General features: G+C 30.1%; 2 protein-coding genes, 1 long non-coding RNA gene and 1 pseudogene across 3 annotated transcripts; 1 reads left to right on the top strand and 3 right to left on the bottom strand.

The window, feature by feature from the left end:
* Positions 1–350: 350 nt before the first annotated feature.
* LOC106332395 (cell wall / vacuolar inhibitor of fructosidase 2-like) lies at positions 351–1,121 on the bottom strand. Its single transcript, XM_013770862.1, has one exon. It carries the CDS (start codon positions 1,040–1,042, stop codon positions 503–505), a length of 540 nt encoding a protein of 179 aa, XP_013626316.1. The 5' UTR covers positions 1,043–1,121; the 3' UTR covers positions 351–502.
* A 6,871-nt stretch (positions 1,122–7,992) lies between these two features.
* On the bottom strand, positions 7,993–8,727 carry LOC106332453 (annotated as a pseudogene).
* A 3,630-nt stretch (positions 8,728–12,357) lies between these two features.
* LOC106333380 lies at positions 12,358–14,221 on the bottom strand. Its single transcript, XM_013771834.1, has one exon. It carries the CDS (start codon positions 14,123–14,125, stop codon positions 12,437–12,439), a length of 1,689 nt encoding a protein of 562 aa, XP_013627288.1. The 5' UTR covers positions 14,126–14,221; the 3' UTR covers positions 12,358–12,436.
* Positions 14,222–14,500: 279 nt separating this feature from the next.
* Positions 14,501–15,034, top strand: LOC106332978. The gene is made up of 3 exons (XR_001268250.1): positions 14,501–14,696; positions 14,782–14,865; positions 14,912–15,034. It is a non-coding gene; the product is annotated as an uncharacterized LOC106332978 (long non-coding RNA).
* The last annotated feature ends 1,066 nt before the right edge of the window (positions 15,035–16,100 follow it).

Consider the following 16,100-nt stretch of genomic DNA (forward strand, 5'->3'; position numbering starts at 1 on the left):
TGAATAATGCATTTCCACGTAAAACTCAAAGAAAGTCATACGTCTTTTGCTTTTAATTCGCAGATCAATCGACGTCGTCTCAAAAGTAGTAGCAATTATGAGCTCGATAATGGTTCTGCTTTTGCATAACAACAGGACGTTACCTTTCCCTTTTAAAAACCTTATCGCCATTTCAAATGTCTTTAACATATAATGCATATCGATAAAGCAAAAGCAAGTCTTTTACCCCCCCCACCCAAATCTTTGGCACTAAACACGACTTGAGGATTTTGTATGTTTTGAGGAAAAAATCTGTAATGATCTCAAATATAACATTGTTCTGTTTAACAATTTGAAAGCAAGTAGCAGAGGAGAAGAAAGATAGAGAAAATGTATTAAAACTTACAAATTCCAAATTTAGTAGAGATTTATAACTAACATAAAAATTACAAATAGAGATTTTGCCATTTTACCAAAGTCTTTTTTTTTGTCTTTTTAAAAAGGAAAAATAGTTCAACAATAATCATTCGACAAGCCGATCAAGAATCCCGGAGACAACACCGCATATACGTCTCAAACTCACTTCACGCCGGCGAATCTCCGTAGGATAAACCAAACCTTTAGCTCGCCGGAAAATATTCCGACAAACGTTAGGATAATCCTGCGTCGCCAACACATGCATGTAAGCATAGTCATAAGCTTCATCATCAAGATCTTGAACCGTTAGCCGAAGAGAATCAGCTGCGAGAGCATACTTGTCGGAGCAATCTTTTAAGACCTTCTTGAGGACGGTGTCGTTTGTGGCGGCGGCGGTATGGTTTCCGGCTATGTAAGTGGCGGTTGCCGTGGCGCTTTTCATACCAACGCCGACCATAATGGCGGCTAGACCTTTTGTGTCGGCTGTGAGGCTTCTTGGGTCGGATTTGAGAGCTGAGACGCAGAGGCGATAGTAGTTTGTGGTTTTGCAAGTTATTTCGATTGTGGTTGTGTTGGGTTTGACTGACAGTAGGGTTGATGATAGGATAACCAGGAGGAGGAAGATGGAAGAAGTAGCCTTAGCCATTTCAAGAATAGGATTTTGAGCAGCTGTTTATGGAGAGATATATAAAGAAATATGATTCTTTTGTCTTATATCCTGAGTAATAAAAATAATAAAGGAGAATATATATTTGTTTTGAGTGGTAATCGCAATATGATATTCTCGATATTAATGTGTTAATTCTGTTTCTGTCAGGTTGCGATATAATATAGCGTGTTAACATGTGAAGAAAACTGAATAGGAATGGGTTTTATACTTTTAGTACTATCAGCATGATACATAATATCATTACCCGAGGAGAAAACTAAGTAGTTGTGTACTTAATGGAAGTTTAGTTACAATCTACAAATTGTAAAGTTACAATGTGAATTTCCTTTTATCAACATTATGGTGTGCGAATCTATAGACCATAGCTTCAAAGACATGATGATGAGTTATGTGTTGGTTTTTGCATCTTGGAACTTTGCGAGGTGTTGATCTGTGCTATGTGCATCATGTGATGAGTACGAATCAGAGAGCTTTGTTTGGCTGTTTTCCTTTCACGACAAAAAAAAAAACTCCTTCTGTCACTTGTTTTGCTCTTCTTTTAAAACTATTTATCCCACATTTTCTCTTTTTTTATTGATGAATGTTAAATTATATTCAAATAAAAAAATATTTATACAATAAATGCTTCTTCATTTTAAAACTGAAATCAGATAGAAAGTTTGAATCTATAAAGTGCTCAACTCTATCTTGATGCAAGCCACTTCCCCATAGCATCAACACATAGAAGGCAGCCCATAGTTTTGAGAACAGATATACGATTGTGAATCTGCTTTTGAAATCTCAGTAAAATCCTTTGTTATTGATTTAAAGATTTTTAAATTCCATTCAAAATCCTTTATTATTCAAAAAGTTTACATTTTATTAAAATCTATTGTTGTTGGGTTTTAAATTCTTTATATTTCTATTCATGAGACTTAACTTGTAAATATCATGTATGTCCATTAGATTTTTAAAGTCTATGTATTGCAAAAACACACTCTTTTGGCATTTGCCCATCGTCTTGTATTCATTAGGATTGTTATGCAAACAAGTGATGATTTTGGCATTTACTCATTTTAATTCAAATTTGTAACATGAAGAACATAACACATTAGACAATTCTTGCCGAGTGTGAACCCAATTTTAGAAGAACATGAATCAAACCATGGAAAAATGATAATCGCAGAAACAAAATAACTGTGTTTCTTTATCCAGTTGTCCTACTACTACCACCATCGATTTCTTACTTCGTCATTTATAAAAAAAAACTACAAAACTAGATCATTCTAACCTCAGCATCTGGGAAGCACGACTAGCTAGTGGAACACAAAATATGGTGTAAGACATGGTGTCAGAACAACTTCAAACAGCATGATATAGGAAACTCACAAAACATGAATATATCATATAAAATTTGTTTAGCAATGTAGGAAACTAGTCCTTGTAGCCATGTAGGAAACTCACGATGAAACTTTAATTGCATCAATGTCAATTAGTTGTTGGTGATATATATATATGCATTATATTAAAAAAATGGAAAGATTCTAAAAGATCTTTTATATATTAGCTTAAAAGGAGATTTCTTTAAAAAATAAATGTATGCAAATCTATGAAAATCAGTAACTATCAATAAAAAATCATACAAAATATTTGTTAAGTTTACTTAACTTTTAAAAATTCAACGACTTTAAAAATTGTTAAATTCCACACAAATTCTTGTTCCAATAACCTCCCCCTAATTCAGTATATAAGCTGAGATTTTAATAAAGCTGTTCAAATACCAAATTCAATAAGAGAGGATTTGAAAAAAAATCCTCTCAAATTCCTGATCCAAAAGGCCTCAAATCCTATTTTTGGCTAACAACTTAAAAAATAATGTATAATGTTTTAATTAGAATTATAAAAAAATCAAATTCACAACATAGTTATAAGAACAAATAAAATATAATATATACTGTAATATATCGAAGACATTAAAGTGATAGAAGACAAACAAAAATTTATTAAGCGTAAAACAAAGGAATGAGAAAAAGATGCACAATATGATCTAAAGAACAAATGAATTACAAGAAATTATCAACTAGGATTAGCTAGAAATAATATTTGAAGCGGAGTAGTGGTTCCAAAAAGAAAGATTAAGCATTCTTTTAAGCAATTTTATTCTATAAGTTTAATATTTCATGTGTGTTATGTTTTTATGTATTATTGTTGGGATGTGAAGTCTAATATACAATTATGATTTAACAATTATGACTATAAAAAGTAATAAATAAGATAAATATAATTTTTGATGCATTTGTATGAGTGGACAAAATGGATGAGCAAATTTGCTATGGGTAAGGAATATCTACTCAATTGACAAAGGTTAGATAGTATTTCTCTTCAAAAAGTTTGTTTTTAGTATTTAAACAGAATTGTTAATGTATATCTTTAACATTATTTATTTCTGATCAACCTTTTTAGATAAAAATGAAATACATACGTGGTGTGAATGATTCATATTTTGATTTCACTTTCCAATATAATTTGATAATATGTTTGAGTTACAGTATTTGGGCAAAAAAATTTGGATGGTAAAAATACATTTAAGTATAAAACATATATAATGTTGAAGAAATTGTGATAAAATAATAGTACACAAGTCAAATGATGTTGTTCTCCAGAGTGGATCTTGGAAATCCTTACGATCTGCTCACCCAAGGGTTAACCCACTCAAGAAAGGACAATTCACTTCTCACAACCATCTTGATCTCTCACCTTCCCTCACTAGATCCTTGTCCATAAGCTTCCTGATGGGGCGAATCTGGCGGTGGAGAGTGATCGGATATCAGCTGCTGAACATTTGTTAAACAAGTGGTTTACGCTTTACGACGTATTTGCTGCTTAGACTCTCTTTTATGCTTCAGAGTTTACGAGTGATCAAAGCTTTACAATGAAGACTTAGCTGCTCCTTAGAACTCTCTGTTTTTTTTTTTTTGGGATTAAATACTCTTTGTTTCAATTGTTTCTGCTTAGCTGGTTTTTGGGATTAAGAACTCTCTGTTTCTGTTTTTCTGTTTTATGCATTCTGGTTTTATGATTTCTATCAAATTGAGTAGGAATCACATAGCATGTTCAAGAACATTAACTGCTCTTCCTCTCCTTTGATTTCAAAACCCAAAACCACATGGTTAGTTCCTTAGCTGTTTTAAGAGAACTACACAGGTAAAAGGAGCCAGCCACACAAAACTTCTAGATGGATTCATGAAGATGATAAAAATAACAATAGTAACAACAAAAAAAACATCTGGAAACCAAGAGTATGTGTAAGTACATCAGTAGTTAGGGGTCAATAGCCATAGTTGTGATGTGTTTCCTTGCCGGTTTATTTGAGGCAGGTGTGTTAACTGTGCTCTTCAGTGACTGTTTCTCTCCCTCAGGTCTTGTTTCCGTCACTACTTCATCGGTTTTATGCATAACCTGTTTTGTCTCCTCACTGGGAAATGTTTTTTTTTCTCTTCGCCTTGTTTTGATTCAGCATGTTTACTTGTCTCGTCTAGTATTGTTTCGGTCATCAGCTCACGGTTTTCTCTAGAACATGCTTATTCTCTTCGCCATCCACTGGTTTCCTTTCCGACTACAATTGAATCAATGAGTCAGTCCAGTTCTGGAACTTATAAGAGAGTTAAATGAGTCAGGACATCCTTTCGATGGAATACAACAAAAGTGAATATGATTATTTTCGCCTATATTCCTCCTCTAAAGATCTCATATACATTATTTACCAAATGATTTTGACACATGTCATCACCACATTAACTTTGAAAACAAAATGATGACATGTCATACTAATAAAAATGACATGTCTTAGACTAATTGTGACATAGACATTTACATTTAATGTTATTTTATAATTTTGGTAAGTTTTTTGGATAAGGTAATAACTTATAAATCATCATTAATATAACAATTATAGTAAAGTTAGAAAATATAGTAATATATAATAATTTTCGAAAATATAATTTAATTTTATTTAAATAATTTTATAATTTTTATTACAAGAACAAATCTTAAAAAAATTATGCATTTAAAAAATATATTAATTTTCTAATCATATTATGATTGTTTCTTTTTAATATTTACAAATTTTAGAAATATTATTTAGCTTTATGTTTTGTTAATTATACATAACTAAACTTTCCCTTAATTTTATAGAATTATATTTAATATATATTAATCAAATAAATAAATAAAATATTTCCATAGAATTAAATATATATATATATATATATATATATATATATATATATTCAATATTAATGTAAACAAAATATTTTCTTTATCATAATTTTTACATAGAATTAAAATATTGTATGCAAATAATAAAACTAAAAAATTAACCAAAATTTATTTATAAATCTAATCTATTAATTTAGGGTCCTATTTTTATTAAAAATAAAATAACTATAAATTTGAATTTTATTTTATTTTTAATTATAACTAAATCCGTTGAAAAAAAAAATCTTACTTAAAATTTTAAATATTTTTATAAAATAACATATTAATTAATTTTGTAATTAGTAATAACGTATTGTTATAAATCAATGCTAACTTAAATTTTAATATAAAATAAGAAAATAAAAATTATATACTATTTTTATGTATTCTATAATTATATTCTGTATTATATACAAATAGAAGTGCTATATGGATTAAATATGATAAAATTATATTAAATAGGTAAATTAACAAATTTTCTTTTTTTTAATTGTTTCATTTAAATAAATTATCACTTATAATTAAAATGGATTAAAATTCGTAGATTATATAATATTTTTATACAAAAATAAAATTATTAACATAGGTTAAACTTTTATGTCTACAACTATATATTATGTTCTTATTTACTTTGAAACTCTCAGCAATATATTGTTTAAAATGTTTATATACAAAAATATAATAGGATATAATAACCTTTAATTCATCTATTAAAATATTAATAACAAAGTAAAATGTATTAAACGATTCACTATATATTAATAATGCCGAATAAAAAATATAAACAATGATCTTATAAAGTTACACAATATATAGTACTAAAATGGAAATTATATATTTAAACCATTTATAAGAATATCAAATACATTTATAAAATAAACAAATATCCGCGAGTTAAAATCTAGTATAATTTTAAAACTTTATTTATGCACGTGGGGTAGGAAAACACCTAATAACTGCGTAAAAGGTCTAACACCATATGGTTTTCGAGATAACGTGTCCATGAAACTTTCATAAAGTTACCACTATGTCCACTAGCCTACAGAAGCAATCTCCTCTTTTGGATACTGAAGATGGTTCTTGCTAGCCTAAAACTTAACTCACTGATTACAAAAGCATGGCAGCGTAGATAAGCAAGCACATATACAAAACATGATTTACAGCTCAAGAGCATCTCTGATAACACAAAGCTTGATGCAGTTGTTTGATTATTACCATTACCAAACAAAAGTACTAACCAGAGCGAGAGAAACGAATGGTATTGACAGCACATCCATGGTAAGTAAGACTGCTTTGGTAAGATACACTGGGAAGTTTCTTCTCCGCTTGACCAGAGTTTAGTAACCATAGCTGGATTTTTTAATAAATAATTTAGTCAATAATCAATAACCAATAACATTCCTGATTCTCTAAAATGCATCAACTCAATTTGAAGACCACACGCTCAAAAGCTTGCGACTTTCGAAAATCTCAGATCTCATAGAAACACAAAAAGTTATAAGAACAACTTTTCTTATTAGCTTTAGAAACTACTCAAAACTAAAGCTCTCAATATGTTTCACTTAGATCATATGGAACACCTCTCCATTAGACCTATATTTATATGAAAGACAATTCCCTTTAACATGTGGGATATGGAAAACACAAACCTAACCTAAATAGAAACTTCATTTTTCTATTTCTAGGTTTCCTTATTGTGTTTATCTTAACCTATTAAACATCTAATAATATGTTAAGTTTCCACAAGCTTGGAATTATCCAACACAATCAAGCAGATGTAGTAATCATTGTGATCTTTCCGTCGGAACCCAGATCCTCAATTGGATGAAATCGAATTAATTTCCGGAAATTGCATTACCTTGATATCGTAATCGGCCCCGGCGGTGGCGAGTAAACCGGAAATCGGGTGAAATATATTTTACGTGTCGAATTAAGATTTTGCCCACTGACTAAAAACCCGGTTAACCCTTACCAGTCGAATTATTAGTCAATCCAATTATTTAGTCATGCACTGTTTAATATGATAGCGTGGAGTGGACTACTGCGGTCGCTGAACTACCAAGACATTCACACTTGACTAGTGTATATAAAACTGTTTCCACGTAAAGAAGTTTTTATTAATAAAGTAACACATCTTTTGCTTTTAATTCGCAGATCAATCGACGTCGTCTGAAAAAGTAGTGTGATAGTAGTAGTAGTTATGACTTATGTGGTCGATCATTGTCTAGCTTTTTTGTTTTCGTTTTAAGTTTTGCATAGACGGATAGACCGCGTTACCTTTCCCTTTTTAAGTGATGTACTTTAAAAACCTTATCGCAGTTTTTCAACATATTCTCCGAAGAGATGACATGTATAATGCATATTGATAAAGCAAAAGTTACACAGAAGTATAGAACGGGTTCAGTTAATATTCATCTAATACACAATAGTCTTCGTGTTCAAAAAGGTAATATTCTGCTTCCCAAGTCATTAATTCATTATTAAGCCTTTTCTCCCAAATCTTTGGAACTAAACACGACTTAATTAAGGTCTTTGGTACGATTGGTTAATTCGAAGGAAACATTTACAATCTCAAAATTCAGATAACTATAAAGTAAATGTATTTGGTACGACTTAATGATCTCTTATACATTGTTCTGTTTAAAGCAAAGGAGGATAACGATAAAGTAAATGTATTTAAAACTTACAAATTCCAAATTTAGTAATTACCATTACCTCAATTATAAACAGAGATTTTGCCATTTTAGCAAAGTTTTTTTATTTTTTTATTTTTTAAAGAAAAATAGTACAACAATAATCATTCAGCAAGCCGATCAAGAATCCCGGACACAACACCACATATACGTCTCAAACTCATTTCACGCCGGCGAATCTCCGTATAGGATAAACCAAACCTTTAGCTCGCCGGAAAATATTCCGACAAACGTTAGGATAATCCTGCGCCGCCAACACATGCATGTAAGCATAGTCATAAGCTTCATCATCAAGATCTTGAACCGTTAGCCGAAGAGAATCAGCTGCCAGAGCATACTTGTCGGAGCAATCTTTTAAGACCTTCTTGGGGATGGTGTCGTTTGCGGCTGCGGCGGTATGGTTTCCCGCTATGTAAGTGGCGGTTGCCGTGGCGCTTTTCATACCTAAGCCGACCATAACGGTGGCTAGACCTTTTGTGTCGGCTGTGCGACTTCTTGGGTCGGATTTGAGAGCTGAGACGCAGAGGCGATAGTAGTTTGTGGTTTTGTAAGTTGTTTCGATTGTGGTTGTGTTGGATTTGACTGACAGTAGGGTTGATGATAGGATAACCAGGAGGAGGAGGAGGAGGAAGATGGGAGAAGTAGCCTTAGCCATTTCAAGAATAGGATTTTGAGCAGCTGTTTATGGAGAGATATATAAAGAAATATGATTCTTTTGTCTTATATCCTGGGTAGTTTATTATAATACGTATTAAAAATAATAAACGAGAATATATATTTGTTTTGAGTGGTAATCGCAATATTATATTCTCGATGTTAATGTTTTAATCCTGTTTTTGTCAGGTTGCGATATAATATAGCGTGTTAACATGTGAAAAAAACTGAATAGGAATGGATTTTATACTTTTAGTACTATCAGCATGATACATATATATGAACAAAACTTAGGTTTATCCTGAGGTAAACCTTTAAATTCACATCCTCTCTTGTTACCAATCAAAATGTCGCATAGATTAATAATAAAATACATAATTTTTTTTAAAAATATCTAAAATAATTGAAAAAAAATAATGACGCTCATTTTAATGACACTAACGCCGCTAACTAAATCCTAAACCTTAAACCCTAAACCCTAAACTTTTAATCTAAAGCCTAAACCCTAAATTCTAAACCCAAACCGTAAACTCTAAACCCAAACCCCAGACCTTAAACTCAAACCCTAGATCTTAAACCCAAACCTAGACTCTAAACCCAAATTTTAAACGCTAAAGAAACAGCATCAACATTAATCCAAACCTTTAGGGTATAGGATTTGGGTTAAAGGTTTACGATTTGAGTTTAGGGTGTAGAGATTAAGTTTGGATATATGGTTTGAGTTTAGAGTCTATGATTTGGGTTTAGGATATAGGTTTGGGTTTAGGGTTTACGGTTTGGATTTGGGGTTTGGGTTTAGGATATAGGGTTTGGGTTTATGGTTTACGGTTTGGTTTTAGGGTTTAGGATTTGGATTTAGGGTTTAGGGTTTAGTTAGTGGCGTTAGCATCATTAAAATTAGCGTTATTATTTTTTCAGTTATTTTAGATTTTTTTAAATAAAATTAATCTATTTTATTATTAATTGATGTGATATTTTGATTGGTAATAAAAGGATAGGTGAATTTAAAGGTTCATCCTAGGGTGAACCTAAGTCTTGTTCGATATATTATTACCGGAGGAGAAAACTAAGTAGTTGTGTACTTAATGGAAGTTTAGTTACAATATACAAATTGTAAAGTTACAATGTGAATCTATAGACCATAGCTTCAAAGACATGATGATGAGTTGTGTGTTGGTCTTTGCATCTTGGAACTTTGCTAGGTTTTGATCTGTGCATATGTGATTACTACGAATCAGAAAGCTTTGTTTGGCTGTTTCCCTTTCACGGCAAAAAAACTCCCTCCGTCACTTGTTTTCCCCTTCTTTTAAAACTATTTATCCCACATCTGCTCTTACTTTTAAAAAGCATGAATATAAAAACACATGAATTTATTTATATGCCACCACATTTCTCAGTAGTTTATGCATTTAGGAGGTGTCGTCCAATGGGGCTTATTTTCATCGTACGTACATTGCTTGAATATTATATTTTCTGAATCATTAACACTTTTTATGTTCAGCTTAATGACATTTTTTCTCTGACATAGTGTTTGACATTATCTCAGTACTTGTTTTATGAGCTGAATTCTCCATCATGATGCCAACTTGAGAACTTAGAGCAACCGCATTGGTGCTTTTACAAAAGAGTCTCTAGCCGGAAAAAATCTCTTATATACTAAAACATAAGTTACTCAAGTTACTCGACAAATCATATTCTGCCACGTAATAAATATTTACAAAATTTAAAATCTTATATATTAAAATAGAAGTCACAACCTTGATTCATGTGTGATTTTTTTTTAAAAATGGACCTAATGGATCTATTCCTATAAAGTCATGTTATATTTAATCTCTAATCTTGTCATTTAAATTTTGGGCCTACCATAATTTTTTATTGGGTTATCAATAATTAGATTTAAACAATAGAAGATCCATTGGATTTATATATAGTATAAATTAAATATATATAATTTAATGTTGTAATAATATACCTCCATATGTTAATTATCTAAATATTTGTCGTTGTTAACTTTTAAAATTATAAATATTTTTTTTTAATAACAAAAATCATATTATCTAACAATGATTAATCTTTACTACCTTAAACCAATGAAAACAAATTAACTATATAGTTTATTTTAAAAATTAAACAAAAACTAAATGTTTAATTATTTACTCGATAATATAAATCTATGAAGCGAAAAGTTTAATTTTTAAAAAACTTTCTAAATTTGTGAAATGTTACAATATTTTTGAATATGAAAATAAAACAATATTTTACTAATATATATATATATATATAATTACGATTTTAATAATGAAATAATAATCCGAAAAATATATATATAGAAGAAGATACAAATACATGTGAAAGTTTGAAATAATCTATTCAATGAAAAAATATACTGTATACTTATTATGTTTTAAAAATTGATAGACACATATATATTATAATATATACCAATTTAGAATTGAAAACAAAATGTTTATATAAAAATAAATGAAAATAAAAACTCGCGCTGTTGCGCGGATCGAGATCTAGTTAATTAATTAAAACAAATAATAATTTAGAAAAACAACCGTATAACAGTTTATCAAAAACCCACTACACTACCCATGATCCTTTTTTATCTACGATCATATACTTTTTAATACTCTTATATATATTTGGTAAACAAACAACCAATCAATCAAAAACATAATAAAAGCCTAGACTCCTTCTTTAGGAGCAGAACAGCAGAAGAAAAAGAGATCAAAATTTACTTTTGTTTGACTGAGAGAGATAAACTGGAGCTACAACGCTTGCTTCCTCTTCGTGTTATTTGTTTTGAACAGCTAAAGTTTTGAATAGCTAAAGTTTTGAACTAATCTATAGGTATTTGTTATCTCCTATAATGCTTCTCTTTCATATGTTCGTGTGTTATTCAGTATAATGTGTGACTATCCATTTATATGTATAATTCTTTTACTATGTTTTCAAATTATTATGTCAATAAAAATATTTACTCTTCTTTCATGTTTAGTTATATCTGCTGCGAGTTTATAATATTGGGTTGTCTATAAATGAAGATACGGAATGAATTACTAAATGTAACTAGCCAAAGAAACATAAATTGAAGGTCAAAAGTTCGAAAATTATATTGAAAAAAACATAAAGAAGTAAAACAGGAAAGATTCAAACTAATATTTATATCAAACAAGCTAATTAAAATTAATGTAAAAATATTTAAACAAATCTAACTTTATTTTATGTAATAGGTTTTTGTTTAATTAATGAAAAGTGTGTTAATTTTTCTTATATATATATGCATATTTACAGATAAATCAAAATTAAATTATACATTTTGTTTTTAGTTGTATATAATTAAAATTTGGTAAAAAATGTAAAAGATTGGTTTATTTGTATGCAAAAATATTTCCATACATAGCATGGACTCAATACTAGTAATAAATAATTGAAAAGCAAGAGAAAGAGACATTTAGTTAAAAGTTAAGAAACAATTGTTTTAGTTAAAAGTTAATAAACAGTTTCTTAACTTACGCTAAGAACTTCATCCTAAGAACCTCGGGTTAATCATGCTCTTATATATTTCTTATACTGCATATAGAGAATTTCAACGAGTATATTGTATTATTTAGAAGTTAAAAAATATATATACTATTATACAAACTACATTAATGTAGACTCTTAAAACAGCACACAATACCTAATGTTCTTTTTCCCCTCTAATCCTTGAATACCAACCAGAACATGTAAATTTTGGTTGCTGTTTTTTTTTCTTTCACCAGCATCCGAATCCCTGACCTTAAATATCGTTCTCTTCCCAATGACGATAACAAGCTGTTATTTCTTTACCATCATAAAGCTCTTGGATCATTAGTTTATCTTGGCAACGACTTTTACATTCTTCGCAGATGGGTCGAGTGAGACCATTGATCAGAATTATATTAAATTTATGACTAGCGAATGAGAGATTTTGAGCAGGCTTGACATAAAATGCACATTTCCCTAACAAACATGCAATATGGAACGCCACCCCACATTCGTTACATGTATAAAGCCATTTGTATGAATCTAAAGTTTTCTCACAAACTTCACACCAATTCAGACTTGCATTCTCTTCATAAGAAAGGGTGATGAAATGTTCATCATGCTCATATTTTACTTTATATGGGAGTGTAGCACAATGGAAGCACAAACAGAAGTCACATTCGATGCAGTTTAAGGTTCGAATACTGTTTTTTCTGCACATTGAACATGGTTTATGTTTTCCAAGTTCATTGCTTAGAAACAAAGGATGTGGGTGAGATTGATGGTAGAGTGGCTCAGATATTGCAGCACATCGCACGTCTATACTTATAGACTCATCCCCTTTGCAACAAACATATCTGAAACCACATGAAAAACGATCACAATATTCACAAAAGAAACAATTTTTGGTGTCACTCACTTGTAGAATAAATGGATAGGGATGTGCAATATGTTGTTTTGTCCGAGGAAGATTTGCACATGCTTCATGAAGTACAAAATCACACTTGGAGTCCATACAATTGTAAACATTACCACCATAAAATGGAAGTACGCATGCTTGACATCGCTTATTTTCATAGTATAATATGCCAGTGATCTTCTTTTCAAACTTCATGTGATGTGAATGGCTGAAATGTTGTATAATTCCATCACCTATCACTTCAAAAGAATTTAGATTTTCATATTCTTCTTCTGGTTCTTCCTCGAGTTCTTTTCCATCCCACACATTCCTCCGAGTTGCACACTTGGAATGCACTACGTAATTGCAATCTTTTGTGCAATAATATTTTCCATAATTTTCTTCAATCCTTTGATGACAAACTCCACAAGACAATAATACTCTAAGATGAGAGTACGTAAAAGAGAGACGGTGGTCATGACGGGCTATTTTTATGACAAACGGTAAGTATATGCAATTTTTATGGACAACAAAATCACATTGAAGACACACGTAGATGAGAGATTTGCTATCAACTACTCCACAAACGTCACATATCAAATCGTTTTTTCTAGGGAAGTGGTTAAGAGTATGCTCATGTCTTTTTTGATAGTTCAAGAATGAGGGTCTTCTTGCACAAACAGGATACAAACTAAACTTACAAATAAAACAGTAGTAAAATAACGTTGTACGATCACCTCCAACACTTGATCCACAGTAAGAACAAGAAATTATCTTACAGTCGTGATAATGAGTCATAGTTAACCCACGATGCGCGAAAAGTTCGAGATAGTGTTTAGGGTGAAGAGGAGATTTGATTAGAGGGGAAGACTCGACGCATTCTTTGTGGTAGGATACACAACATTCATTGCAAAAGTAATAGGTTGTACTGGATTCCTTACATTGGCAAGCACCACACCAAGAAGGCTCATCTTCTGATTCTTTGTTGTTGCACCAATACAAGGGGTCAAGGCGGTGGCCATGATGTGAAGAGACGCCGTGTAAAGAACAAGAACTGTCAATCATGTAAGAAACATATCCATTAATTATTTTATAATCGGGAAAACCACTGTCTTTGGATCGTATGACAGGGCAAATGAAGGGAGAAGGTGGAGGATGTTCCATGGCTATACTATAATTTTGAGAGTTAGTTGTTTGTGACTAAAAACATGCGTTATATATATATAAGCGTTTGACGATTGGATACAATTAATTTTTCCTTCTACATGGAAAAACATCTCACGTCAAGTATTGCAGTCATTGGACGTTTTAATTTAGAAAGATCCCAAACAAAGTACTAATTCTATGCCTAACCTTTGTTTTCTCATATTCTTTCTTTTTTTTTTTTATTTAACAACTTTTTCTCATATTCTTCTCTTCACCTTTTCTTCCACGGTTTAAAATTTAAGATAACATTCGATCCCACAAACAAAAGTAGAATCTTTACAAAAATATATTTTACTTTCAACGCAGAGGACCAAACTATATACGAAACTTTGAACCTAGATAATTAGCATTAGAGAAAAACCTCTAAACCCTTGAACCAAAGATTACCTACTACGTACTAGAGATTCAAGAGAAACCCAAATTATTTTCAGTAAGCAATCTCTGTGCTTTAAGATATCTAGCTTACTTTTTTTTTTCTTTCAAAAAAGGCAGTTGAAAGTACTAAACCGTTTCAGAAGACTTGATGAATGGATTAAGCTAGATCAACTTGACCTTGATTCCGTAGAGTGCGCCTCAGATGAAAAAAGTTGAAGACAAAGGTAGCCATTCTTCAAAGTCTTGACCTTTGTATACTGTATTTAGTAGAACTGTGTATTGGTTATAGGTGAGACTAGCTGGAAGATGCACGAAACAAGAGAGGAAGATTGATGAGTCACATTAGCGCTCCTTCTCAAACTCTACAGAGACCCTGTTCAAAAAAAAACAAGACCCTTTAAAATAATCCAAAATAATTTATGTTTTTCTGACAAAATATTGTTATAATATATAACCAATACACCAATCTAATTTGAGAGGAAGAAACATCTTTTGGTTTTATAATTAAAAACTTATGAAAAACATCTTTTCGAGACTATGAATTTTTCGGTTTCTTTTTTTTTTTGATTTTTTTTTGTATCCACAATCATGAGTTATAATCTATAAAAAAACTAATAGAAAAATAGAACATGGATAGTGATCTATACTATTATTTGCGAAGTAAATTTTAGCAACAGAGCTCTCACATTAAAAGTTAGAGCGGTTAATATCTATATTACCCTTAATGAATTTATATATAAGTAACTATATAATCAAAACGAATTTTTATTTATAATATTAATTTTTATCTTAAAACATATTTTTCAGTTATAAAATTTAAAATAAGATATAAAACTATTTAAAATAATTAAGCGGTTAAAGTCATTGTTACCCTTAATGAATTTTATATATAATTAAAAACGAATTTTTATTAATAATATTAATTTTTTTTAAATAAGATAATTCTTATATATTGTGTTGTTATCTTAAAATTTATTTTTTCAATTATAAAAGTTAGAAAATAACAAATAAACAATCTATAATTAAATATTAATCAACTAAATTTGTATAAATATATTTACTAAAATATTTTTAATATGTGAATGTTTTCTTTTAAAATTTCAGAACAATAATAAACATATATATTTTATTTAAATTTACGTCATATATATATATATATAATTTGATATTTGATTTAATGTTTTTGAAAACATAAATAATAAGTTATCATGCTGATTTTTGAATTAATAAAATATATATATTAATATATATTTGTAAAACGATTAAGCCCGCATGTGCGGGCAAAACATCTAGTTAAACAATAAACTGTGGACTCTTGATTTGATTAAACAAGAAGTTGGAGACTCCTTATTTTTCTTCTCGATAGAAGCTTAGACTAGTGTTTCTTCTTTGTGTTTACTATTTTTTGTAAAAGTTGTTGAAAATTATATATTTCTCTCTTTATTTATAATCATTAATT

This window comes from Brassica oleracea, chromosome C3 (genome assembly GCF_000695525.1).
Source record: "Brassica oleracea var. oleracea cultivar TO1000 chromosome C3, BOL, whole genome shotgun sequence".
NCBI classification, from domain to species: domain Eukaryota; kingdom Viridiplantae; phylum Streptophyta; class Magnoliopsida; order Brassicales; family Brassicaceae; genus Brassica; species Brassica oleracea.